The sequence below is a fragment of the Apteryx mantelli genome, chromosome 15, assembly GCF_036417845.1.
Source record: "Apteryx mantelli isolate bAptMan1 chromosome 15, bAptMan1.hap1, whole genome shotgun sequence".
Classification (NCBI taxonomy): domain Eukaryota; kingdom Metazoa; phylum Chordata; class Aves; order Apterygiformes; family Apterygidae; genus Apteryx; species Apteryx mantelli.
In genome coordinates this window covers 11,391,381-11,418,159 of record NC_089992.1, presented here as the reverse complement: position 1 = coordinate 11,418,159, position 26,779 = coordinate 11,391,381, and the positions used below count along the sequence as shown (strand labels likewise).

The following is a 26,779-nucleotide window of genomic DNA, read 5'->3' as shown; positions in this document are numbered from 1 at the left end:
CTTTCTGAGTGTATCAGTGATGAGTCTGGAGCTAGAGTGAAATAATATCTTAAAATGAAAACATTTTAACCCTTAATCCAACCCTAAATTACAACACTGTTATTGTATATGTGTTCCTGCATAACTTCTGTGAAGGAGGGAGGGAGGGAGGAAAGAAAAAAAAAAAAAGCAACCTGTTCTGAGTTGGTCTGATTTTCCACACAAGTCTGTTAATTCATTTCTTTTTAAAATCAAATTAATGTTTTACTAACACTTAACATTTAATTATCATTAAAGCATTTAAGTTAAAACTAATTATTTCTATTTAAAATGAATGCTTTGCTGGGTTAGCATTGAGTGAAGATCCCTATAGTTGCAGGAATAAAATAATTTCCTGCTGCTAATGTATTATTCTTCAGTAAATCCAGCCCCTTTAGTAAGTTGCTTCTGTATGTATACTGTTCTAATAAATTAAGATTTGTTTTACATCCTTATATTATGTGTCATGCTGAAAGGAAATACTCTGCTGTTGCAGGCAATCTATAATTGTAAATCTACTTTTGTAGATTTATTATTGTAGATATATTTTGTAGATTTTTTTGTAGATCTATTTTTGTAGCTTGTAAATCTATAATTGTATAATTGCAGGGTTGTGATTTGTCCATTTCTCTGGCACCAGATCTACATGGCATTAATGGCAAGCTCCTATTGACCTAAGAAGAAACACTATTAAACCCTCCATGCTGAACTTTCTATTCACTATAGTATATTCTATTCACTCTTTTAACAAGAGAAGTCTTCCTTCAACACTTTGTCTTCAGCCTGACTTATGATAATGGGGCAAATCTGAATTCCCTGGAAGCAGTGAAATTTGGCCATTGATTTCAGTGGGACTGTCTTCGGTTCCCCAAGGACTTCACGCCATTATTTGAGGGCAGAATCTAGTCTCTGTGAAAACACTTCTGGTGGTTTTTCTGTCTTTGTTCCAGTTCTGGAGTTGCTTCCTTTTGGCAATTAGATGCGTTGAGGTGTGGAAGATGCCAGTAAGTCAGGAGACAGGAATGTCAGAGCTCAACCACTGCTTTTGTTCCCTTGTAACAATCCACCATGGAATTCAGCACTGAATTCCCAGGTTTCATTCCAAGAAGGCTACATTTTCTTGTCTTCTGCTTTTTACAGTGCTTCCTGCCATACCCCTTTTCTTATCACCTTACTCTCCCATATTTTTATGATCTCTTTTTTCCATGACTTTTTTTTCCCCCAGAAACAGGTCAACATTCACTTTACTTTAGCTCCTTAATTAGTGATGCTACACAAGCCTGTTTGCATTCAGCAGTAAGCCGCTGTTGACTGAGTGATTGTAATCCCAAACAGTCTGATAACGATTCATGTGGGCCCTCACCCACCATCCTTCAGGAGATGAGTCTCGGGATGACATTGCTGTGGTCTCCCAGCCCTGGTGATCCAGTCTCTGAAAGTGGCCATTTAGTGGGTGTAAATGAAGAGTCTAGTGATCTTGGTAGTGTTCCTTCCGGATACCCTATGGATTCCTGCTAGTTATGGTGTTTCCCAGTTCCCGCAGAGCATGCTGTATGCGCCTGCCAGGCAGTGTGTGCCACGTGCTGCTTTAGGGAGGATTGGCATCATAGGTATGAGGCTTCAGAAGGGAAAGGTGGAAAGAGAAAGATTTTGCCATAACAAAAGCTAGTGGGCAAACCTGCTTCCCTGTGACCTGCTGTGAAGTGCCCAGCTAAAGAGGTCGAAATTGGGGAGATGCCATTCAGTGCAGCATGCTTCTCAACTAAAGTGCCCTAATAGTTCATGTAGTTAACTTCCCTCCATGAAGCCTTCGTCTTCGGAGAGCGCGGGCTGTGGGTAGCTGGGGTAAAAGGGCAAAGGGGAGTGGGAGATGGGGCTGCTTTGCTGCCTCTTCTCTGGAAACGTGAGACTCGCAGAGATTTCATTTCCATGTTTGGCCGTGATTATCCATGATTTGTGCTCTGTGTGTGTGTGTGTGTGTGTTTACTCAGAGCCTGGAAGACCCAGCCCTGCCTGTTATGCGTGGCCTCCATCCCCAGCTCTCCGAGGGGATCGCGTGTCAGTTCTGGCACAGCGCAGAGGCAACGGATCTTGGCAGCTACGGCTGCCCCTTCCAAGCATTTTTATATAGGAAGAGCAGAGCACGGGCCAATTTCAGAGCTCTAGCACTGCTTTTAGCTGTGAGTTTCCACAGTGCTTTTTATCCATTTGTCAGTTCTGAGTTTGGGGTGGAAAAAAATTCTGTAACAAATTAGCTGCACTTTCTTAGGGAAGTGTAGGTATAGGAGGCATGCAGGTCGACTTGAGAAGACTTGAAGCTGCATATTAGTTTTTTAACACATTGCTTAGCACATTTGATACCACTTGTACATTTCTTCTTCAAAACATTGAGAGGAAAATTTTGTGGGACCAAATATTTATCTCCCTTTCAGCAGACAGACACTTTTAGTCAATGTTGTCTATTCCTCTTCTTAAGGCTTTCCATTTGCACCCCCATGTGTCTTGCAGAGTGACTGATTTGAAGAAAAAGGGAAACCTGCAACATCTTTTCTATACAGTTTGGAGAGTTTTCAGTTGAGAGTTTCTCAAAAACTTTGCTTTCTAAACACTTTTGCCAATGATTAGACTGGGGTGCTTCTATGGTAATCATTGCAAAGTTTTATAGATCAGGTCTCGCATTCAAAAACAAAAAAAAAATCAAAAGCAGAGAACTGAACTGTCCAGGTTTTATAAATCCTGATTAATAAATATATATGTAACTGATACTGTGTATAACAAATAGGAGATCTACACCAATGTCAATTAAATGTTGATAGCCAGGACAGTAGACTGATCTCTGCCCAGGGATTCTTGTCTGTGAAGCTGAAGGCGCAGTGCCCTTTAAATATTTAATGTGAGTTATTTCGTTGCATTAATCCTTTCTCAGACATAATTAAACAGGTGATGAAAAACAAATTCTAAATAAAACAGTTGCCCTGTGTAAAGATTAATGCTCAATGGTATACATTCACATATGCAGTGAGAAAGTGATTCATGTATTTCCTATGTTTGAATAGCTTAATATATCAGTTGTTGTGGTTCGTCATTAAAATCATGGAAATCACAGTGTGCTTTTAAGATCTTATATAGTTTAAATTTGAAAAGCAAGATATGCTTTGAAAGAATGAGGCCAGCTCATAAAATCAAAAGGATAACATAATAAATAAAATTCCAGAAACCTGAGCATGTCTACTACAGCTTTGCCCTCCTTCTGACTGTGGTGTTGATGTTGGCAGGCAGTAGGCTGTGATCGACAACTTGGGAGCAATGCCAAGGAAGACAACTGTGGAATCTGTGCAGGAGATGGTTCAACATGCAGGCTTGTGAGGGGACAAGCTAAGGCACATTTCTCACCAGAAAAAAGTAGGTCGCAAACTGATCCTCTGTTAATTTATCCTTGACTATGTTTTCTGCTTGTATATTAACACACATATTGCAGAGTCTGACCTTTTCACTGTATACTTGTTTGCAGTTTTCCAAAGCTACTTATTCTAAAATCTGTGCTAGATTAGTCTATTGAAATTCCATGAGGGATACCACACATTAGGGTATAGCTAGGAAAGAATTTGAGATATGCATTTTTTGTGGAGCAACTCAATTCATTCTATCAGGAATAACCATCAAGATATACATCTTATTTTAGAGGGTATCCTCGTGTTGCAATATATGTGATGCTGCAGCAAAGTTTTTAAATCATGGAAACATCTTATAGATGGTTTTATGGAAATTGTGGCCTGTGATTGAAAGTGCCTGGTTTTCAACTTAACTTTGCTTCTTTTTTTTAAAGCATCTAAGACAGTTGAACTTCAGGGGCGAGTTAACTACTTGTATGGTGCAAAAAGCACAGGGCTTAAAGGGAATAATATTCTCTTCTCATTTTTGTTTGTTTGGCTCAGATGCTGCCATTTTTCCTCAAAGTAAGTAGCATCTTACTGTGAGTATCTTTGTAGGTCTCAGTAGTACTGAAGATATAAGAGAGGAAGGGTATCAGAATTGGATCTTTTACTGGACCCCTAAGGATCTGACCAGGCTGTGATCCAGGACAGATTTGTCATGTAGAGGCATGCCTCTGACTCTTGTTTTCTTTGAAGACCCAGTTTCTCCAGCTGAACCAGTTCTTTGAGCAGATAATAGATGAGAGGAGAACAGGCCCAAGCCTGTGGTTTTGTGTGCTCTCCACCCTTGCAGGTGATGCTCCTGTCATCACATAACATTCGTCCTATTTGCTTATCGTGTGGGAATAGCAGTTCCCTCAAAATTGTTATCTATTTCTGGACTCACAATATGCATAAATATTTGTCACACTGGCATGATGCCTTTGGGGTCCCTTACCTTCCTGTACAGCCACAGATGAGAGGGTGATGACTGGTGTTTTAGAAGTAAAGTCAATGCTCAAAGTTCAGTTCAAATGGAAACAGGTATTTTTTAAACAGATGAAGCACCAGTCTTGGACAGCTGCATCTATTTTAGCGCTGTTTCTATAGTTCAGCATGCTAAGATTTCACTAGTGGCCTGATTTTGAAAGCTGTTGTATGTTGAATCATGCTTAATACTTCTTGCAGTACATATAAGTATTTCCTTGTGTTTTTTATGCCACTGCTTGCAGGATGCTTAAGTGTAAATATAATTTGAAGTGTAGTACACGTTATATTAGTGCATGTTACCTTACAATGTGATGACTTATTTGTTCTGTGGGATTTCACATTAGGCTATCTTACACTGTTCGTGTGCATAATTCCCATGATTTAATATGTATGTATAACGAAGGTAATCCTATTAAAAATATGAACATTTTTGTGGCAACATCTCTTAAAGTCACAGAATAATTTTACACAAGTCAAAACCAGCCTTTTTTTTTTTTTTTTTTTTTTTAATGTACTGGATGGGCTATCAGTGTCAACTTTTTCCTTGACTCTGTTAGAGCTTCTTAGTTTGGAGAATATAGTCCAGTAATTTATAAGGCTCTGTGTTTGTTTGTCCTAACACTGAGCAAATGTCTTGAATATTTGCACTGAGCTAAAGTAGAGTTTTCATGGAGGCTGCTCTTTTCTTTATTCACATCAAAACAAATGCTCAGAGTTTCTGGTCAGCACAAAGCAAGTGCCTGTGAAGCAAAAATGACTGAATATTTTTGTAGTTTTACAGTCATATTTCTATGTCTCATATACATATTTTATATATGTATATATACACACACATGCATATGTATGTATTTCTTCCCCTTTCTGATGTGGAGGTGAGCTGAAACAGAAGGAAATTTAACCGTCTATTCCAGTTTTACATCAACAGAGATTCTCCTGTAGAAGGACAATTCCTGGGGAAACCCTAGCTAGTTCTAAGATAACCCAAACTAAACTTGTTGATTTGGCAAATTTGGCCCGCTAGTTCTTGACAAATGAAATAAAAAGGTTCATAATTTATTACTTTTTAGAATATAAGTACAGTAAATACAATGCAGTACAAGGTCTGGTTTTGAAAGAGTCATTTTGTGACAGTTTCAGGTATTGCCAGAAAATATTAATTTAATTTTACTTGTGATGTTGTGGCACAGTTAAGGGCTACTACATCTCACTTCACCTGGTGGAAGGTTTTCCGTTGCCTTGAGTGGGTTATGAAGAAGACCCATGGTTCATAGTTTTCTCTGTCATAACTCACTGGCTTTTGAGGTGTTTTAAAACTTAAGATGAACAAAGATTATTTTGGGGAAAGATGTCAGTTATGTCAAGTTTGATTTTTACCTTTCATCGCAGTAGGTTAGATTATATGAATGAATTTATCATCCACGTAAGCAAGACGGTATACACACACTACTAAAATGAAAACCTTTATCATGGTGATTTTCTTGGTATTATGATGATGACAAACAAAATCTTTTTTGGGTTAAGTTGTTCAACACACAGTGTGGAAGTGCTTTCATGTAATCACTCTTTTTGTGAATGAAATGTGAAAATAAAGCCATGCTTTCTTTGTATCAGTAAAGGGAAATGCAATAAGTGCAGCCCTTAAGAAAATTTTGCCAAGAGGTTGTATGTCCATTTAGACTCTTTCAGAGCGAGTGTTGAAGCACAATATCAACACATGGTGGGTCTGTATTCAAGGGGAAGTTTGTAAGGTTGTGAGCAGGATGTAAAAGTTATTGTGCAATGATGCAAGTTAAAGACTGGGAAAGAGAGCAACAGCAAAGATTTTATTATGAAAAAAGGAAACATAAGGGGAAAATAGAAGCACCTAGTAATCTTGGTCCTTATTTTTAAATAAGAAGTTTAGACACTGATAGCAAATGATTTCTCATGAAGGACTTGCTTTAGTTATTAACTCTTTTATACCTTTTTACAAAAAATGAATGTTTCTCTTAGATCTTAATATTAAACAGCATTGAAAGAAGTCTTACTGTTTTGAAAATATGAAACAAACTCATTTCAAAAGTTCTTTATTTTTTCCACTAACACTTAATTGCCTTTGAAAGACAAAGTAAGTAAGACTTCTGCCAGCAAGCCAGATTCTAACATTCTGGTAAAATGATTAAAGGTTTGACTAATGATATTCAAACAGAAAGTGTAATAGGTTGTAAAATGTACTCTCCCATTGGGAAATGAGATATCATGGGCCTGATGTTTCTAGTACTATGTGCATGGAACTCCCATTAACTTCACTGCACTTTGTGCACATGGAAAAATTGTAGGATTGGGCCCTGATGTCTGTTTTCTGCACCATTATTGGCAAGAAAAGGTAGGAAAGTGTTCTGGTTCTGATACCAAGAATGAAGGCTGCAGGTTCTGATATTAACAGAGGATGAAGTTGAAGGCACAGTCTCGACATAGGCTGGTCTTACTTGATTCTCAAAAGCTGTTTGATATTTGCAAGCTTTAACTTTCATAGTTTTTTACTAAAAGTTTCATATAAAACATTTCAATCAGTTGATATCTTTGTAACTATTCTCATTTCTTCATTTCATGTATTTGTTTCCTATGGTGCTGTGTAATTTACTGTGGACCACTTATTGTCACATGGTTGTGTGTCATCATCCCCAAATATACTTCATCAAAAACCTAATTTCAGTTTGCACATTTATCTAAATAGAGGCCTTCTGCCAGGGTGGTTATTCAGTGCCTTGGTATTCTGAGGTTCTCTATGCAGTTCCATCAGCTGGCTCAGTTTTGTGACAGCTTGGTACCTCATGTACCAAGGTCTTTTTACCCCTTTGAAATCATTGTTCATGAAGCTAGTAACCCTCATTGTCAAGACTGCCTGATACTTCAGTTTATATGAATGAATTTTTGCAAAATTGAACACTTGGGTCAGAAACTTTCCATGCCAGGTGCTGAATGTTTTGGAGAACTTTCAGCCAAAACAATTCAGCATATTCCAAGGACGTGGACAGAGAAAAACATGTTGTTTCCCACTGTCAAAACATTCCTGAAACCTTTTCTTTAATATGTCTTAACACCCCCCATTGTTGGACTTGATCACAGATCAGGGATTTGAAATTTGGCAGGCAATGGTCTTCTGGTCATGGACGAGTCTTTTGCAGTATCTGTGAACATCAACACATATTTTACTATAACCCCTTGCAAAAAATGTTTCCTTCATGCTCTGTAGGGGCTTCATGGGTGCTAACAGCTAACATTTCTGAAAAGTTTGTCCTTTTTTGAGTGTATTCTAGCTTGTCACATGTCAATGTCCTACACATACAAAATTGTACCAGTGCAATCTCTTTAGAATAAACTAAAATGTTCCTATTCCAGCGTTAAGCTATTAAAAAGTCCTTGCAGTTGCTCTTACTTTCTGCTTTGCTGCAATGTGGGGTGGGCACCACCAAATGAACTCTCAGTGATGCCTCCGGCCTCATATTCAAGTATTATGGAAGAGAGTTTGCAGTGAGCTTCCTACCCTCTCAAGCTTCAGACTTATGATGGGGGGAATGAGATCAAATGTTGGCATGAGGAGAGGGAAAGACAAAATGAGACTAGCTGAACGTAAAAATTTGATGCTATGACCCTAGGGTGAAGATATGACAGACAAGACAGATATGACAAAGTGGGAGAAAGACCTAGGACTGATACATTGGGTCTACCAAACTACCAAAAGAGGAAGATGGGAAGACTGAGATTAAATAAGGAGTCTGGAGTGGAAGATGGAATCAGGAACAGCGTGAGAGGAAGGGGAGAAATCAATTGTACGTGGAGCCAGGAGAGGGAATTGGGACTGATTTGGCAGGAAGACTGTGTGGGGAGGGATAGAATTGCCGATATATTAGCATTTCAGTTTGGATAAGGAGTATATTTTTTGAAGCAAATCTCCAGATGGTCCCCATGTACTGCTCATCAGTTCACATCATAGAATGGTTTTGGAGAGCATGAACTGGATTTTTTTTGGATAAAGCTGGGCTGGAAGATGTGCTCCAGAAAAGCACCTAATGATCTCCAGCAGCTAATGCAGATGCAGTCCATGGGACCAGACTAGAGTTAGTCTGAAGTAAACCACCTGAAATGTGTATAGTATGGACGATGAATCTTCAGCACCAACTATTTTGGTCTACAAATCTGTTGCTGTTGAGTTGCACTGCTGGTAATGTAAGCATAGCTGGATTTTTAGGGGAAACTGGAACTTGGCCGGCAAGCCAGAGGGAGAACTAGCACTATATTGCCAAGGACCCTGGTAAATAATTGATCCTAAGGATAGGGCATAAAAGCATCTGACCATTCTCCTGCTCTCAGCAAATAAATATGATGCCTATTAGTAGTGGGTCTGCCACATGCACTGGCGCTAAAGGGTGCTAGTCTGCCCAGGTGATGAAAATCTCTGTTCCTCTGCTAACTCACGTGACAGAGGTCTGGCATGGAACTGCAGTTTCCACTCCTGATAACCTGTGCAGATAGCCCTGTAATGCTGTATGAGGGAATTCCTCAGGATTTTCATTCATTTTCGAAGAATCTAGGAAATAAAATGCACAAAGTTATATCAAAGGGCACTTTTAAAGTACTAAAGCAAGCACCAGATATAAAAGAGAGCTAGAATAAGAGTGGCCCTTGCAGTTTTCATTTGACTTCTGTGTATTAGGATGCAGATGTTAATGATACTTTTTGCAGATCCTGCATCAGGCAATGCACAGACTTAATAGTATCCATTTAGTTTTGGGCTTGCATTTTTTTTTCAGTGTGTGGCTGCATGATTTATTTATAACACTCCAGTAAACCTTGCTCTGAAAAAAAAAAAAAAAGAAGATATTGCTCATTCAGTTTTTAAAGGAGATCTGAGGATGTGCTCTGTAAAAAGTTGAAATTAAATGTGTGTACAGCACTATTTGAAGTAGGCTTGTTCATTGTGTGATAACTGAGTTATTTGTTCTCTACTGTATTCCACCCCCAAAACGCAAAATTAAATCTTACTCTACAAAGTGGAGTCAGCCCAGGCTTTCTTGCACTTCCATACTTCTGAGGAGTACCACTACTTTTTCATCACAGGAATTTACTTTGGTTGGTTGGTTTGGGGTTATTACAGGTTTCATAAGACTTCCTTGCTTACTTTCCTGGTCTCTCTTGGAAAAATTCTTGTTTAAGGACATTGGCTATTTCGTTATTTATTTCACACTAAATTTACTTGAGATCCATCTCCTTGATGGGCTACTAATTGTATGTCTTTGCACATAAAAAATGCAGAAGAATTTTGTTGTTTTAAATGATAGCTCATGTCATTCCGTTATAGATTTTAAGTGGTAATGGGTTCAACATCTCTAACCTAAAACTCCCTTAAAATAAAAAATTCATGATAGAATCAAGATAAGTGTAGCTCACAAGCACCAACTTAGAAGTCAGTGCTCTGCATTTTAAATGTATTTACATTTTACAGTTTAGTAGCTTTGTGTATCATTTGCCTGCTATCCTTTATTACTGTAAATAATTTCAGTAGCTGTTCCAGGGTCAAGGTCACTGTCCAAATATATTATGGGATTCATCTGGAGCTTCATCTTAAACCAGTCACTCCTTCAGGTCAAAGCTATCCTCTGAAATGCATCTAAAAGCTGCAAATGCTTCAGCTTTCTTCAGTGGGCTGGGCAGTTATGAGGTCATGCGGTTTGTAGCAAAATTATTTCAAGTTACTAAGATTGAAAAGCATGCCTGCAAAGCTTGAAAATACTGAGATTTGTGTAATTCCCCGTTAGAATGATGTCTGGAGTAGACTCTCTTTTCCACTGTATATTTTGGGCAGCTAATAAAGAAGGGGATGTTTCTATATTCTCGCGTGTACTTGGAGTCTCCGATGATGAGATTTTGGAATGTAATTGTTCTGTAGATACTTGGTGGGTTTCTGTCCTCTCCAACCAATAATGTTCTCTAAGTCTGAGTAGCCAAGCTGTACTTTGCTTACTGCTCATCTAAATTTTCCCCAGTGCATACAGATTTTGGAAGAGGTGTCCAGAAGAAGTAATGAGTATATAATTAAAATGAGTTGAGGCCACTCTGTCTGTCTCAAGAGCAGGTTACCACACGCTAGAAATATTTCTTCAACAGTGCAAGGAGCAGCGGCTCAGCCGAGGAGGCAGCCTGGAGACACAGGAGCACTGATGAGGTGCAGAGGGGGACTGAGATCTGGAGAGCACGAGACTGGCGAGGGAAGGACTCGAGGAGACAGAGGAAGGATGCGTCCTGTACAGATTTGCCTGGGGTTGAGATGTGTAACTTCTGCTGTTTTCAGTACCACTTATATATTTAGGTGTCTTTTAAAGAGTATATATTGGCCTTTGCACAGATTCTTGTCATTAGACAGGTCAACACGTGACCCAGCACCAGTGTCTTCTGAAATGTGCATAACAGCAGAGTAGCTGAGGGAGCCGCTGCAAGAAGACTCTGAACCTTTTGAGCTTTTTAGTTCTCTTTTGCTGACAATTGTTGCTGGACTATTGTTCTTTGCATCGTGAGAGCATACAGAGCCTTGAACCAGGCCTGGAGGACCGGTCAGATAAGTGCTGAGCAAATACATGGAAAGAAACTGTTTTTATAGGCCTGAAATAAATCCTCTGCCCTGCTCTAAGAGAAGGGAGGAAAAAATCCCAACTGGCCCGTATGTGAAACAGTAAATGGGTCCGCCATGGCCCACATGGAAAAATAAATAAAACCTGCTGAATTGGATTCAGCTCAGGAATGTGGCTCCTTTATTTTGATCCTGGGGATTAGCTCCCAGTCTTACCATAGCAGGGAGTCTGATCTTGCTCTCATTGAAATCCAAAATCTAAATCCACATTAACACCATAGAAACAGGATCAAACCTTGCCATCTAAAGTAAAAGCAATCCAGGAGCTTAATCAGCAAGTGCTATGCATAGTGTGTGCGTGGGGGGGTGTACACACACATGTGCTGGGGGAGTCCCAGGTACGAACAGGAGGCCCATTGCAGCCAGGAGCAGGAGAAAGATGAGCCACGTCCCTCAGGAATCCATAAAGTGAGCAGCATTACAATAGAGAGACAATACCTCGCTCATATGTTTCTCAGTTTTTAATGTGAGCTTTATGACTCTAAAGTCAGATTTTACAGTCTAGTGTTCCTGCAAGTTCCAGACGATTTTTGGCTTATTTGTTTTCAGCTTTAGATAAAGGCCAGCAATTAACTTTCAATGACATATAAATAGTATAAGAAAAAGAAAAAAAAAAAGACAATTGGAAATTCTAAGTATGGATTTCAGGGTAGAAACTTTCCCTATGTCGTTGTAAGACTTCAACGCTTGTAATAGTGTGGATCCTAATGATTTGATGGGAAAAATACAGCCTGACAGAGGGTTATTTTCCTTTAAGAATGAGAGTTATATGGTTTCCACTGAGAAGCAGAGGCCTATTGAATATTTAGTTTTGGAGATCCACCTGGATAACTCTAACCCACTTTTTGTATTAAGTTAAAGCTGTCGTAAGGAGAATGTGAAGGAATCCCTTAGGTCAGCTCTATCCCGTCCTCTTCCAATTCCCCATCTCCATTCAGAATTCCAAGAATCTCACTTTTATTTTTTTCCTGGAATTTACTTCATCTTTTAGAAAGACTGCCCTAGGATAATTTTCTCTGCCAGGTTACAAGTATCTCCTGCTGTCAACCTTCTTGACTGTTCTGTGGGCCTGCAAAGGTGGAATGTTGTTGTGCTGGTGAGCTTCATCTCCTCTAATACAAATGAAATGCTTGCTGGTAATATTTTCTCCGCTACGGAGAAACAGCAAATTTAGCACCCCCATGAGACTTTTGGACCGTATTGGAGAGTGCTTCAGTGAGGGTGGAACGTCTGTAGCACTGCTAAAGGAATGCGAAGCATCCGGGAAAGGGAGCCGGCCTGCCGAGGCAAGCTGGGCTCAGTAAGGAGGTGGAGGAAGCGCGGCAGTGTGACCCTGGTTGTTCGCAAAAGAGCAGCCTTGCACATGCCTCTGCGCATCTGCGATTCTGGACCTCGTCCACTAAGTGCTGAGTGCCCTTGGATCCACTTCAAAACAGCAGTTGCATGGATTCAGGACTGTTCACGATCAGACTCCTGTTTGAGGTTGCGTGCTGTAGGGGCTGGTTGGTTGTCGAGAAGGGATACGATCCCTGACCAGGTAGGGACACGTGGGCCCCTCAAACCTGCTTTCGCTCAAATGCTGCACATGTGAATTCAGGAGTTATTTCCTTACTTTAAAGATATACACATCCATTACCTTCTGGCTATCTTTAGCAATTCGCCTGATGAAAAACCAAGATGCAAGAAGATATTAAGTGGTTCAGTAGTTAATGCTTTTTCCAGGGCTCCTTAACTGTATGATTGTTCTTACTGTAGTATTTTGCACTCTGGTGGAATACCCAAGTATGAAATTAATAAAGATCATATTTTATTACATCCAAAATAAATTGTTATATTTAAATGACCTTCCTAGAAATTGGCGATATAAAAACTGTAACATAAGAAGGTGTTTATTTCAGAAAAAATAATTGCAGTATTCGCTTGAAGTATCCTGAACATTTGGCAGAATTTCATACTTATGCTTAGGAGATGTAAACCAGAAGCTGATAATTTAGCATCTACTATAAAAGGGTCTAGTTTAAAGTAGAAAGAAACATTCTTCAACTATTTTTTAGTTAAAACCTAAACTCAAATATTCTTCCTCAAAGTCTTATATGAGTAATTCTGGAGCAATGTATCACTGACCTTGAGCTAACATTATTTTCTGAACTTGCAAGAATGAAATCCCTCTGCACTAGCCCTTAGCATAAGGACAGGCATCTGAAAGAATGAGAATTATTGACTGCCACATTTCATTGTTTCCATAGGTTTTTGGCAAAATTGCTGTTATTTGCTGGGAGAAACCAACAATGTGCTTTTCCTAAAATGCTTGTGGTTTTATGATTAATTTACAGGATGTGTTTTTCCTTTACATTGTCAGGGCAAAAGGCGACGTGTCCATGATCTCGCAATGCAAAGGCCGTTGGTTAGGTAGTATTTGGTCAACTTAGAAGCCTTACTGGCTTTTCATCGATTTCCTCAGCCTCAGTTACATTGCTGGAAATTTCTGAGGGCTCACCGTTAAGACACAGGTTTCCTGGAGAAGCAAAAGGAGCTATTACCTGTTAGTGCTGTTCATTGCCACAGCGTGTAATTTGGTAGTATCTTGAAGGCTATGCAAGTCCCTGGCTTCCTTGCTCTACAGACTTCTCCTTGGCCCTCACCCCCACTCAGATGAAGTCTATGTTCTTCCTTGCTCCTTACATTGGCTTAGACAAATCCAGATTTGGACCCGTTTCCCGCTCTTGCTGTGTTTCCTCGTAGGTCCCTGCTAGGGCATACTATGTTAATACCCCCAGGAAGGGCTCACGGCTCAGCAGGGTGTACCAGCGAAAGGCCCCAGGTGCAGGGGCAGGCTCGCAACTGGGCCGCGGTGGACACGGGAGACTGCGTGGGGACTCTTCTCTCATCCGTGCGTGGATAACCCTTCTGGGCACTGTGCCTATCCGTTCTGAGAGCACTGCTCATGGCAGCATAAAACACTCCAGTCTGTTGATTTGACTGTTAACTCGGGTTGTTGCAAATCATCGATTCCTACCTTTGACGTGGAAAATAATAACTTTCGTCCTTTGTAAAATGCACTGAAGAAAGTGTGTTTTACGTTTATGTTTGAAGAGGCCATTCAGGCAGTCAAAAGCCATTTTGTATTGACATGTCCGATTCAGGACTGGTTTGGTTTATGCTAAGTTTTAATTTGGGGCTCTTACTGGAAGGAATGATCTTATACGGTAAGTTAGATGCAGATGCTGTTATAATATATATATTATAGCAAATATATATTTGCTCTTAACTGGTCTGTAATTGGTTAAGGGTTAGTGTTAAGTAGATGATTTATTTCCTGTAAGTCCTGCCACTTATTAAGGCTGTGACCTGCAGCAGGAAACGAGCTGTGGGCAAAATGAAGCTGAGCAGCTGCAGGTTTTTGTAAGGGGAAGTACTACTTAGCAGATTCCTTAAATCAGTTCAGTGATTAGGAAATAAAACTGGGACAACAAAGTGTAAATATATCCCTAATACACTACTGAAATTTCTTTTTTTTTTTTTTTATTAAGCAGATAATTTTCCAATAGCGAGAAAGATTTACAAGTCTACATGTAGGTCTTAATAGCTGCATGGCATAGCAAACAGACTCAGTATACTGTGCTTAATAAAGTAACATATGATTATTTTTAATAGAAAAATTGTGGAACCTGTTAAATATTTTTGAGAGGCATTTGACAGTTTTCAGTTTAGTTATGTGATGTGCAAATTCCCTGGTGCAATATAACTTCTAAAACAGTTCTTTAATTTTCCTAGGGGAAGAGACAGTGATTGCTGTACCACATGGGAGTCGCAGTGTGAGAATTACGCTGAAAGGACCAGCACACCTTGGTATGAGTGAACTGTTTCATGTATTTATTAACAGGCAGAAGATAAAAACAGAACCTTGTTTGCTGATTACATACGATCTATGAAAAATAGCCAGTCATTTGTTTCCTCATATTTTCTATGAGGCTGATGGTAGTATATGTTATTTCTTTACCATAGGCCTACTTTAGATATAGAACTTATCAATTCAATGATAAGTTATACTGCCATGCCAAACAGTGAAATAAACCATTCATGTAACATTATTTTATTTTAAAAATATTTTATTAGGGAAACTGAAGGCCGCAGTCTGAATCATAGAAATAAAAAAGAACTCTTACTGCTGCGAGATGGGCAAACAGCAAGAATGATACATATTTTACTTCAAGATTGCTCATGATATTTGTATTTACTTTGAAGATGTTATCATTTCATTTCAAGGAAAAAATTGAATAAGAATTGCATTTTAGAGCAGCTTGGGAGTGACTGGTAGCTCCTAGATATAACACTGATATCACCAATTTGCAAAGCAGAACTTATCTTGACATAAATAATATTCATGTAAAACTGTTGCAAACAATATATAACGGAGTGATCCTGACTAGTTCAGGTCAGGACTCTTTTTTTCCACCCCTGTTTTGGTCTTTTTTAATAAGTTCTGCAGAAGGAAGTTGTTATTTTAGCTTCATACGAGAAAAAGTACTAGATTTGGTGGCTCCTGGGGGATTTCTGGAAAGCTCCTGAGGAATGCATCAGCAGCTCTTTACTGAGTACAGAGTGCTCCTGGCTTCCTACCCAGGGTGGCTCCGTGAAGAAGCTGTGGCTTGGCATTACCTTTGCTAGCTAGGTCTTCAGCTGCAAGAGAATTGTGAAATGTTCCCTTAACCCCAGCACATCTGTTTCTAAATCTGTGAGGATTTAGATATTTGTTACCTAAAATGTTTAAAATGACAAAGGTTAAAATCAAGTGAGAGCTTTTGGGGAAAAAACAAAAGAAAAAAACCCCATGAAACAAATTTGCATTGCTTCATAGTCAGATCTGTGAGAACCTATGTTCTTGGGGATGTGCTTTGGGACAAAATGCTTGTCCTCCTTTCTGCCTGTTTGTATGTTTTTGGCTGTTGTATTTGTCACTTACTCACAGTGCCAAGTGATCTTTGATCTGCAGCTTCATTGATTTCAGTAGGAGTGCACTGGTGTAACTAAAGGCAGAATTTCAAAAGTAATTACAGGCTCTATTTGTCAGAGTCATTCTCCCTGATTTGTAAGGAAGTGAATCTAACAGGTAGAGTAGGGACTACTTATTGGAGAATTTTATGCTGCCTCCTGTTGCCAAAACATGAATGTTCTTCATGTGCTGCTACTTCAGCAGCAGTAGCAAATGCCCAAAGAGCACCGTAGAGCATCTGGCTCTTTTCCCTTCGTCCTGCGCTTTTTTTTTTTTTTTTTAAATACTTCATCCTGGGCTTTATGATACGGTCTTGTTCCAGGGGAACACAGCTGCTGGATTAATCAAAAATGGAAATCTTTGGTTGGAGATGTAGCACATAACAGAACTGCAACAAATAAATGCTCTGAACATTGCTTTACAGTCAGCAGCTTAATGTTTTAGGAAAGACTGCATTTCTTTGTAGCTGGTAAGAATAAGGGGTTTTTTTGTGTGTGTGTGTGTGTGTGTGGACACTTTAAGACAGGCAACAGATACATCAAAGACCATAGGCATTCCACTGAGTTGTTGTTTTTACACATAGGTCCCTTGTTCACTTTTGTGTGCTTGAGTTTAGTGAATGATTCAATGGAAAATAACAAAACAGTTGGTACCAAATTGGTTATGAATAAAATGTTTCACTGTTTTGCTTTTGATTTGGACTAAATTACAGCTTTTCTAGCAGTTGTTTTAAGAGCATTGGAATCAAAAGAGAGACAGAAAGTTCCCTGAAAATAATCCTCCAGCAGAAGAAACAGGAAAACTAGAAGCTAATATTTTTACAAGTGGCTAATGCTAGATAACTGAGTTCATGAACTTGGGGAGGTTAAACTTCACTAAAAAGAAATGAAAATCTTTTTCCCTTTTTGTCAATTCTTCTCCCTTTGCAGTGATTTGCATTACTTGACAGTAAGTAGCTGTACATCTAAACGTTGCTTTGTCTTGTGACAATTACTAAGAAGAGAACAGTGTTGCTTCCTTCTCAAAAAGAATCTATGTTTTATTTTGGGCCCCCATCCTGCGCTATCTACAAATAAACCATACAGAAAAGAAAACTTTTGCGTACCAATATGATTTGTCCCTTCTTGCGCTGGGAGCAGGAGCCAATTCCCTGGGAGCTCCAGCTATACATCCCTACATAGATGGTGAGATATCTACAGAGGGTTCCCTGTGCTATGCTCCCCTACTCCTGCCTGCCACTGAGAGGATGGGAAGCTCTTGCAAAGGGTCTTCCATCTACAGCTGGGCAAGGAATTTCTGCGGAGAAAGCAAATTTTCCATCATGGCAGGGAAAATAACACAAAGTAATAGTTTTAGGTCTTTGGCACCAGTGATTACCTAGCTAGGCACAAAACCAGGTGAGTACCCATTCCCAGTTTTGGAGAATTCCCTGTCGCTATGACTCTGCACAGCTGGAGTTGTAAAGACCCCTCTTTTCCTTAACTTAGGATCAGGAAACTTACTCCTGAAGTCAAACTTCCCATTTTTATCCCAGGATTGCAGGGCCCTGCAGGAGGAATACTTGTTTGGTGAATTCTTTTCTAAACCTTTCCGATCAGCCAGTTGGTGAAACCTTTGCTCCCAGTTACTGCACTGAAATCAGTGAAGTGCTTCTTTGGGGATCTGCTCCCTAGTAAGAATAAGCAGTTCACAGTCCAACTCTTGATGTTGTCTAACTCTCTACGTACACTGAGCTCTCCACGTTCTAGTATTAACAATGGGACAATTCTAAATACGTATTTTTGCTAGTAGACATTTACTGGAACTTGTTGGAAGGTTACTTGTAGATACTTCCAGATGGTTAGATATTAGCCTGAAAAATAACAAATTACCTGCACATTAATAAAGTTATATTACAGTGTTACATATGTTATATGCTTGGCTTCACTCTATTTTGGAAGCCTGTGATGACAAGCCCTGGATAAGACTGATCAGGAATATATTGCCTTCGAGGTTAACTGTTGCGCTGTGGAATAGCTCTTCATCCCTCTGTGTGACACACTTCTGGGAAAATCTGAGCAGTTGTTCTAAGCTTTGCTGACACCTCCTCCAGAGATACAGGCTGTGTCTGCCTAGCTACCTTGCAAATAAGTAAATTCTTTGGATTCACATCTAGTTTAGCTCTAACATAAATATATGTCATTTCTCAGTGAGTTATCATATTGTTGGTTCCTGGACAATATTCTTTGTTTCTGCTTAGAAAATGTGTTTTTTTTATTAAGAAAAGTAGCATAGAGACTGTAAAATGAGGCAGCTCAGGTCACTAAATTAACACCTAACATCTGTTTGCAACAGCCATTCTTCTCCACTTGCAGTGATTTGCATTACTTGCTACTAAGTCCTATATTCCTGAGTATCCTATTGACTTCATGTGGACTTGGAGGTACTTGAGATATTTCCTGGTTTGATTCTTGTTCAAGCGATAAAATGACAGAATAACAGACGCCATGTACTAATACTTACTGTTAACCAGTGTGAGTTTGGGGTCAAGGCTTCCAGCAGCTTAATCCGAGGATCATGAGTTTAGGATATTTAAAAGATTGTTTTGTAATGCAACTGAGGAAAAAAAAAATCCCATGAAAATGACAAACAAAAATATGTAGTAATCATCTAAGTATTTGTTGCTTTTTCTGAGATTTGTTTAGATATATTTGTTCCTGATGTTCCTAATGGTATCTGTTTGGTCCTAATGGAAATGCTTTGGCAAGTGGGGCACTTTGGTTCCCAGATGTTTTTTATTATGTATGTTTCTTTGACAAAGTGCATGTGACTTACTGTTAGATTCCTACCCAATGACCAAGGTAAAACTGTTTTCTGGAAATGTATCCTTTGAATTTCTTCCTAGCCATGTATGGGATCCTTGTTGTACTCAGGAGAAGAGTGGAGCCTAATATTTAGAAATCTGGAATAATGCTGTGAGTACCTTTTCAAGGAAGCGTTGTTTTCTTTGGGAATGGTATCACTCTTTTTGTTGGACATGCTCCAGAATGGGTTTGTATTTTAGAAGATCTTAATGAAGAAAACACTAATGATGCTTCTGGAGTGTAGCTGTCAGAGTTTGTTTTCAGTGCAGGTAAAGAGAGATGCGCTTAACCTAAGTTATGTAACCTTAATTAGCTTACTCAGTTTAAATACCTAAAAAGGTAAGATAGTTGGCAAAAGAAGGTATTTCTAGCTCAGTGTCACCAAAAGGTTCCTTTTAGTGAGACTTGAGCTCATCCGAGATCTCAAGGTTCAAAATCCAAGGTACTGTGGCTTTTCTGCTGTTTTAACCAGTTATGATAGCTAACCTGGATGAAGAATAGGCCATATTTTACAATTGTGACATTTCTCTATATAGGATATGACAGCCATTTTAGTGACATTATTTAGGTCATAATTATGCCTCTAGCATTAAGCCTCTGCCACACAAAGCTGATTTTTTTTCTTGCTTACTAAAGACAATTCTTAACGTGGTTCTAGAAGGCTGGCTTCTCCAGGAGCAGATGCCCTGAAGGCAATCACTGTTGCACAGTCGCAGTAACTCCTTACATGACTTTAATACAGACAGAACAGTAAGTAAAACCTTTATTGTAAAACACAATATGGGATTTACTGCAATGAGTGACAGCACTTTCATGGCTAGATGGCCCTCAAAATCCCTTTCCTGCAAAATTGCCAGATTTTTACATTAACCTTTTAAAAACATAGTTTACAATCCTGTATTTAAAAATGACATTTAGCATATCTTTAGTTTCCCTTCCTCTTGCAGAGTTTGTAAGGGAGTACTGCTGGATTTAATTTCAGTAATAGGATTAGGAAATAAATACCTGATCCTGTTCTGTTGAGGTAAATGGCAAAACCCTGCACCTCTTCCATGAAACAGGATTAGGTGCTATTTCATGAAATAAGATAACTCCTAGAATTTAGCAGCATTTTTAAGTGCTTAACAAGTTATTTCTAACCCATCACCACAATGAGACATATCTTACAAAGTATCTTTTCTGTTATTCAGCATTGCCTTACACCATTTTTATATGAACTCATTATTCATGAAATTGTGAGTGAAATTGTGTTGGCCCAAGTCACGTTACAGGCAGTTTCTGTGCAACAGTCTTTACATAGTGCTGTCAGCATACTTCATTTGTTACTCGAGATCCTGCTGCATTCCCAAGACTTTCTTGAAAGGAATCTGAAAAATGGCTATGAATCATAGGAATCGCTTTCTTTTTTTGTATGTGGACTTATGAGGAGCTAGGTTGAATTCTCCAAACTCATTTCTTTTTGGGATATATACAGAATTTTAATCCAGATTTGGGAGAACTGCTGAATTCACTGTGCCATCTGAACTGCAATTATTCTTCTTGAAAGGTCAAGGAATTATATGTGCTTGTCAGCAATGTGCTGTTCTTAAGAATTACTGTGGAGTTAATTTTATTGTGTAAGACATCTGCTGATTCCCAAAGTATATGTGGAATTTCAAATCACTTCAAAGTAAGACTTAATGCATTTTTATGTGTTCATCAAGACTCCAAAAGGGCAAATTCCATTATCTCAGACCAGCTCTAAAAGCTATTCAATGCAGTTGTCTTTTTTTTTTTTTGCACACAAGTCTTGCCTAGAGGAAAGTTTGTCCCTTCCTGTGACTAGCTGTTGTTTTCTTCCATTGCTGAAGGGCAATGTGCCTGTGATCTTATTGATCAAATGAAAGGGGTCCTTCCTAATTTTAAGGATGTCCCTTTACCTGTTCTCATAAGTCAGTCTGAAAAGAGAAGAAGTGACAAGGGGGAATCTTTCCATGAGAGGAATTGCACTAGCACAGTGCTCTCATTTATAATGAAAGGGTGGGATAAATGGATGGTTGGAAAATACAGCAATACAAGGACATAAAACTGGACTCAAGGATCATAGTATGATCCAAGCTACCTGAGCTGGGTAAAATCCTGCTGAACAGCACCAGAGTGGCTATACTGTTGCAGGACCCAAAAGTCAGCCTGGGGAGCCTGACCTAGTTTATCTATACCTGCAAGATTAGCTAAGCCATACCTTATATCCATAAACTCAAAAAACTAGAAATCGGTGATAGAGCAATTTCACTAAAAATCATCTTAATAAAAAGTTTTCCAACTTAATTATAGCAATATATAGTCCATGCCTTTCTTACTTGCACTGCCCTGACAGACTGTAACCTGAGCAGTGTATTTCAAGTCATGCATCTTGCTGTGCACGTACAATGTGCTGTGCAGAGAACAGAAATCCTACCTTCCTTGTGATTATCTTTCTTTAATTCCAGCCACTATAGTTCAGTCAGTTTGCTGGAAGTGACTCAATCCTAAAAAGCTAATTCTGTCTTCTGGAAGTTGTAATCTATTAGTTTATTCTGTTTCCAAGAAATGCAGAATGGCAAAAAAGGGTTTTCATCATCACCTCTTCCAAGAAAGTGTAATCCTATAGACAGTGTTGCAGTTACAGACCTCCTGGCCTTACTTTTTGTTAACATGGGAAATACCCAGAATTAGGTTAATGAAATCTGCAATGGGTAAAGTGATAAAGGTATTGAGGGGAGTGTTCAGTGAGTTTGACACCATTCAGGCTTCTCTGGAGACTGTTGAAACTATTAGGCTTGAATTGCATGGGAGTCTGGATTATTTTTTTATATATCGATTCTATCCATTTTGTGAGTTTTTTCAGCTTGTCCTGCTGAATCCATTGCTTGATAACAGACTGTGTATAGCATGTGGTCCAGGGAAAACTGTCTAAGAGGTGCTTGTGGTATGAAAGAATAGTGTGATCAGGCAGATATTCCTGTGCTGACACATCATGCAATTGTATATCAACCTATAATCTGAAGCAGCTAGTAATCTCATATGTGTCTGTGTGTTTTTTAATGTGCCTGTACTGCTACTTCCTGTAAGACAAAGTTTGCAACATTACTTTCTGACTTCCTTGAAAAGAAAGATATCCTGTTTAAGTTTACAAATTGTGTGTTTTCTCCCTAGTTATAGAGTCAAAGACATTACAAGGAGACAAGGGAGAGCACAGTTTCAATGCTCCTGGAACATTTGTCATAGAAAATACAACTGTTGAATTTCAGAAGAGTGCAGACAGGGAAATCATAAAGATCCAGGGACCTCTTGGAGCAGATTTCATTATCAAGGTGGGATGTGCATATGTATAAGTCTACTACTGGAAGTATCAGTAATAGTGTAGGCAGCTGTCCATCAGCATGTAAAATCCTTTAGACAGCAAATAAAGAATCCTAAATAAAGTCCAGAGATAATTTATATTAGCTTAGAATTTATGTGTCTAATCAAATTAAAATATAGTGAGGTTAACCTCTTTGCCATGGTGGAAAGTACCACAGCATCTTTAATGATTGAGAATGGCTGAGACTTTTATTTTAAGTATAATAAGTAAGAATAACAGCATGGCCCCCAGCTTGGATTGATGTTAATCCAGTTGAAGACTGCCACCTACTGAATCACACTATCACTTCCAGCAGCACCCTCACATCTCCTTTAGACATTGCTAATCCAGCTACTGACCATGTCTAGTCCTTTAGTTACTCTGATGCCCAGGCCACATACCAATGACTTGCATCATATGTTCAGACATTTTTGTGTATAAACAAACTACATGTTGATTATGACAAAGGAGGGTAGTCATAGTTTTCCATTAAAAATGGCAGGTGTTTCAGTGTTACCACACCACTTTATTTTTCATGTTGTAGATATAGGCATTTAGTAATTCAGCATTTTGCACCTCTAATATTGCATGTGCAGTATACCTGCCTGAATGTGAATCAGTATGTTTAGTTCAGCTCTAGGTTTAAATCTGTAGCAAATATTGAAAATTTGGCCAATGATGAGGTGAAACAGAAGCTCACAGTTAGGAACTTTGTCAGTCAAGGATAGATAATCAGATAGAGAGGCATATTAGTGTGTTGAGTATCTTGAAAAAAGTGTTTGACCTTTGGAAACTTAATTGTGTTACTCTAGTCTTTTTTGAGGTCTTAGGCCTGTTGTCATATTAATCTCTGCACTGTTATTACCTATGAATTATGTTATGAAATATCATGAACAGTGGAGTACAGTATATACATGTGTTGTAATGGAAATTTCTTTAGACCAGGTACTCTGGCACAAAAGACAGCGTGGTTCAGTTCTTCTTCTATCAACCCATCAGTCATCAGTGGAGACAGACAGAGTTCTTCCCCTGCACAGTGACGTGTGGAGGGGGTAAGTGATGGCAGTTCTCCGGGAGTGTTTACAGCTGAATATCGGAAGTGGCTGGTTATGAAATGAATGGTATAGGATTTGTGGTTCTTTGCAAAGGTTCTTTGCTTAAGTTATTTTTTTTTCCCGTTATTGTTGTTTCTTCACTGCATTGAATTTACGGGACAGCTATTACAAACATGTGTGGCTGGCTGACCCTAGACACTCAGTCCCGATGGTAGTAGGTAGCCAGCCTGCTGCAGCTTCTACTTTTGGCTTAAATGCTACAGTTTATCCAATGGTTAGACAAAGTGCAGCTCAGCTTTGCTACTGCTCATCCAGCCCAGCCCAGTGTTTGTCATGTCTAGTCCTGCAAAAAGCATGGCCTTGTGCTGGGAGGAGATTTTGACATCGTAGATAGCAATTTCAGCTCTGCCAGCATTACCTCGGTCACCTGAAAATCACAGTGGGAGATCAGATATAATAATACTGGTGTAGTGATTTTCTTGGAGAATTCAAAGAAGCGTGGCTTAATTAGTTACTTGGGACATGAGTAGAAGGAGTTAAGGATGTTTAAAGCACAAGAAATCTGAGGATCTTTTGACAGACCATCTGTTTTGGCACTCTTGCTTCACTTTAATCTGAAATGCAGATAATATATGTGTATAATATGCAGTCACACAGGAAACTACCTTATAAGATACTTGGCCCCCTGAAGTGTGATTCTTATTAGAAATGTGAGTGGCAATATATATTCTCTGATCATTGCATTAAATTTAAGAGTTTTTCCCTAACCTGCCTCACAAGGGAAGAAGTGTAAAGCATCACAATTATTATTGTGAGGATCACATGTAAACACTGGATAACTCAGCCGTGGAGGTAAATGTGTCCCTTTTTCACTCAAATCCAGCCTTATTCAGACAAATAATTATGGTTTGAAAATTGTGGCTACATGTTAATCTCTTTGAAACTAGCCAATGTTTTCAATGCCCTACTTTGTATCTGCATGTCTACAATATGAAACCAGTATCTTTATCAACAGAACTTGACACTCTTGAAGGCAATCCTGAGAGAGAGGCCAGTAACTGAAGAAGCACAGAAACTAAGCTACTGCTTACCTGTGAAAGTAATAGTGTTAAGAATGGCATATTCCTGAGGCATGCAGGGAAGTTGTATGGCAGCTGCCTGGTTTGAACCTCTTCTCTTAAAGAGGATTTGGTCTCCAGACTGTTTGGCCTCTTCCACTGGCCCTAAAAGAAAAAGTTCCTCATAGCAGAGACTTGGAATCGGTGTGCCACCATGCCTCATTTGGACAGTCCTACGTTTACTTCTGTAATCTCCATGGATGGAAGTGGGGAGTATGGCAGGGGTGTCGCAGAAAGCACGGTCAAGTCTGAATGAGCAAGAATGTTTAAAAATTGCATTTATCTTGTTTGCAAGTGGCATATCTTATATGGGTCCCTTCAGTACTCACAAAACTGGTACATGCATGCCTTGAGCACTGGAACTACTTAGTTCTTCTTTATGGTTATCACCCTCATGCATGATGACACTTTGAATCAGCCAAGAGACACATAAGTGAAGCCACTGATATATGATGCTGAAGCCTTTTCAGTAGACACTGGCTCTTATGCTGTTAGTTTATTGACTCCATTTGGATTTTCATTCTTGTGGTTTCAACCTTTTTTTTTTCTTCACATACCGGAACATCCTTCTGCTCTCCTCAGTTTAAGTCCAAGTCAGCTCTTCTCAATGAGTCTTTTTTTTCTCAGCCAAAAAAGCAAGCTAGTGGTTTATAAAACTCAGATCCTTTCAGTGGTTTAAGAAACTCAGATCCTTTCTCTTAACCAGTCTTTCCACACAGATTTTTTTTTTGCACCAAGTAGTTACTTCAGGTTTTCTTTTGTTGGCTCTTCAACTAGGAATGTTCTTGAAAATATTTCTTCATTTTCTACAGTTTAATTTAACAATGTTTTTGGATCTCATCTTCAATTCTTTTGGCTTTCTGTTTTAAGTATCTTTTTTAGCATGCACAAGCATGTAATATAGCTCTCACTAACATCCATGGTAAAGTGTGCTTGGAGGGGGCAAGGTGGGCTGTTGTACATTGTGGAACATGCAACACAACCATGACTTTGTAGGGTCCCCTCCATGACAAGTGAGCTGCTACACTGCATGTATATCTGCATCGTATAAAAATATGTATGCTTTTACTTGTCTCCTTAGAGTATTATCAGAATAATGTGCTGGAGTTTCATCTAGGGTTAGCACAGGTTAACATCAATTGTTACGCTGAATTGCCTTAAATGAAGATTGGGTCCTGTACGGTTCTATACAGTGTTTCCTTGTTTAAAAGCAAACCAAGAAAAAGTAGCACTGGAAATTGCCTGGGTGGACAGCATATTATTTGAGAAAAGAAAGCTGTTTGCATTTGTCTCCCTCTGTTACCAGCATTTAACTTTGTTTCTTCTTTAGGTTATCAGCTTAATTCTGCTGAATGTGTGGATATTCGTCTGAAGCGTGTTGTTCCTGATCACTATTGTCATTACTATCCAGAAAATAAGAAACCAAAGCCCAAGCTAAAAGAATGCAATATGGATCCCTGCCCTTCTAGGTTCGTATGACAAATATTTAAGTATATGGTATCTGCAGTTACTAAGGAATAAGCAATCATATTTATTTAATTTTGTTTCTTTTCATCTTTAGAGTTACTTAATCCTGGTTGATTATGGCATGCATTAAAGGCTGACATCTGGCACCATTCTTAATGGATTCGTGGCACCTCCTCAATGTTGTAGAACAGGAGATTTTGTTTTACACAGACATGTTGCAAATATAATTTTGTCTTTGTTTAAGGGCTAATTTTACTTTAGGTCTTTTGCCGAATGGTATAGCACTAGTACATGGATTTGGGGGGTTGTGTGAGAAGGGCAGACTGTTTGCCTGCTTTTGGATTTATTGATGCTGCCATTCAGGATTTCTCATTACAGACAAGCAGTAGCTCCTTTTCTCACTCAGCATACAGTTTTTGCACATGGTTTATCCTGGTTTATTCATCTGGCTACCATAAAAATCTCATTCTTCATTCACACTGTGGATTTGTCACTTAATAATTAAAGTTTAGGAGGGGTTTTGTTTTTAGGGTTTTTTTTATGTTACAAGATGAAAAAAATTCTAAGTAAATATACTTGTGGTACAAATACCACAGAATATTATTGCCAAATTATAAAGGCTACAGTATACATAAGTTGTATTGAATTGCACTATGGTATTTCAAACTAACTTTTGGATTGTCTGGTGAGGTTTCCTGGCTGTGCTAAAGTATCTTAAAATAACATCACAGTATCAAGTCCCAGAACCTCACATTAATATGCCAGCTGGCTGAGCTAGAGTTATAGGCAAGAAGAAAAGGAAACCCTCTCAATGGATTTCATTTCCTATAGCTAAACTGTCCATTTCCTTTCAT

At 38.9% G+C, this 26,779-nt stretch overlaps 1 protein-coding gene across 1 annotated transcript in view; it reads left to right on the top strand.

Annotated features, from left to right (window-relative positions):
* ADAMTSL3 (ADAMTS like 3) overlaps positions 1-26,779 on the top strand; it is a 199,680-nt gene that overhangs the window by 113,705 nt on the left and 59,196 nt on the right. The window contains exons 7-11 of the mRNA XM_013957291.2: positions 3,294-3,420; positions 14,863-14,937; positions 22,099-22,256; positions 23,226-23,337; positions 25,789-25,927. Of these exons, the coding sequence (XP_013812745.2) occupies positions 3,294-3,420; positions 14,863-14,937; positions 22,099-22,256; positions 23,226-23,337; positions 25,789-25,927 (611 nt within the window). The remainder of the gene's footprint in view (positions 1-3,293; positions 3,421-14,862; positions 14,938-22,098; positions 22,257-23,225; positions 23,338-25,788; positions 25,928-26,779) is intronic.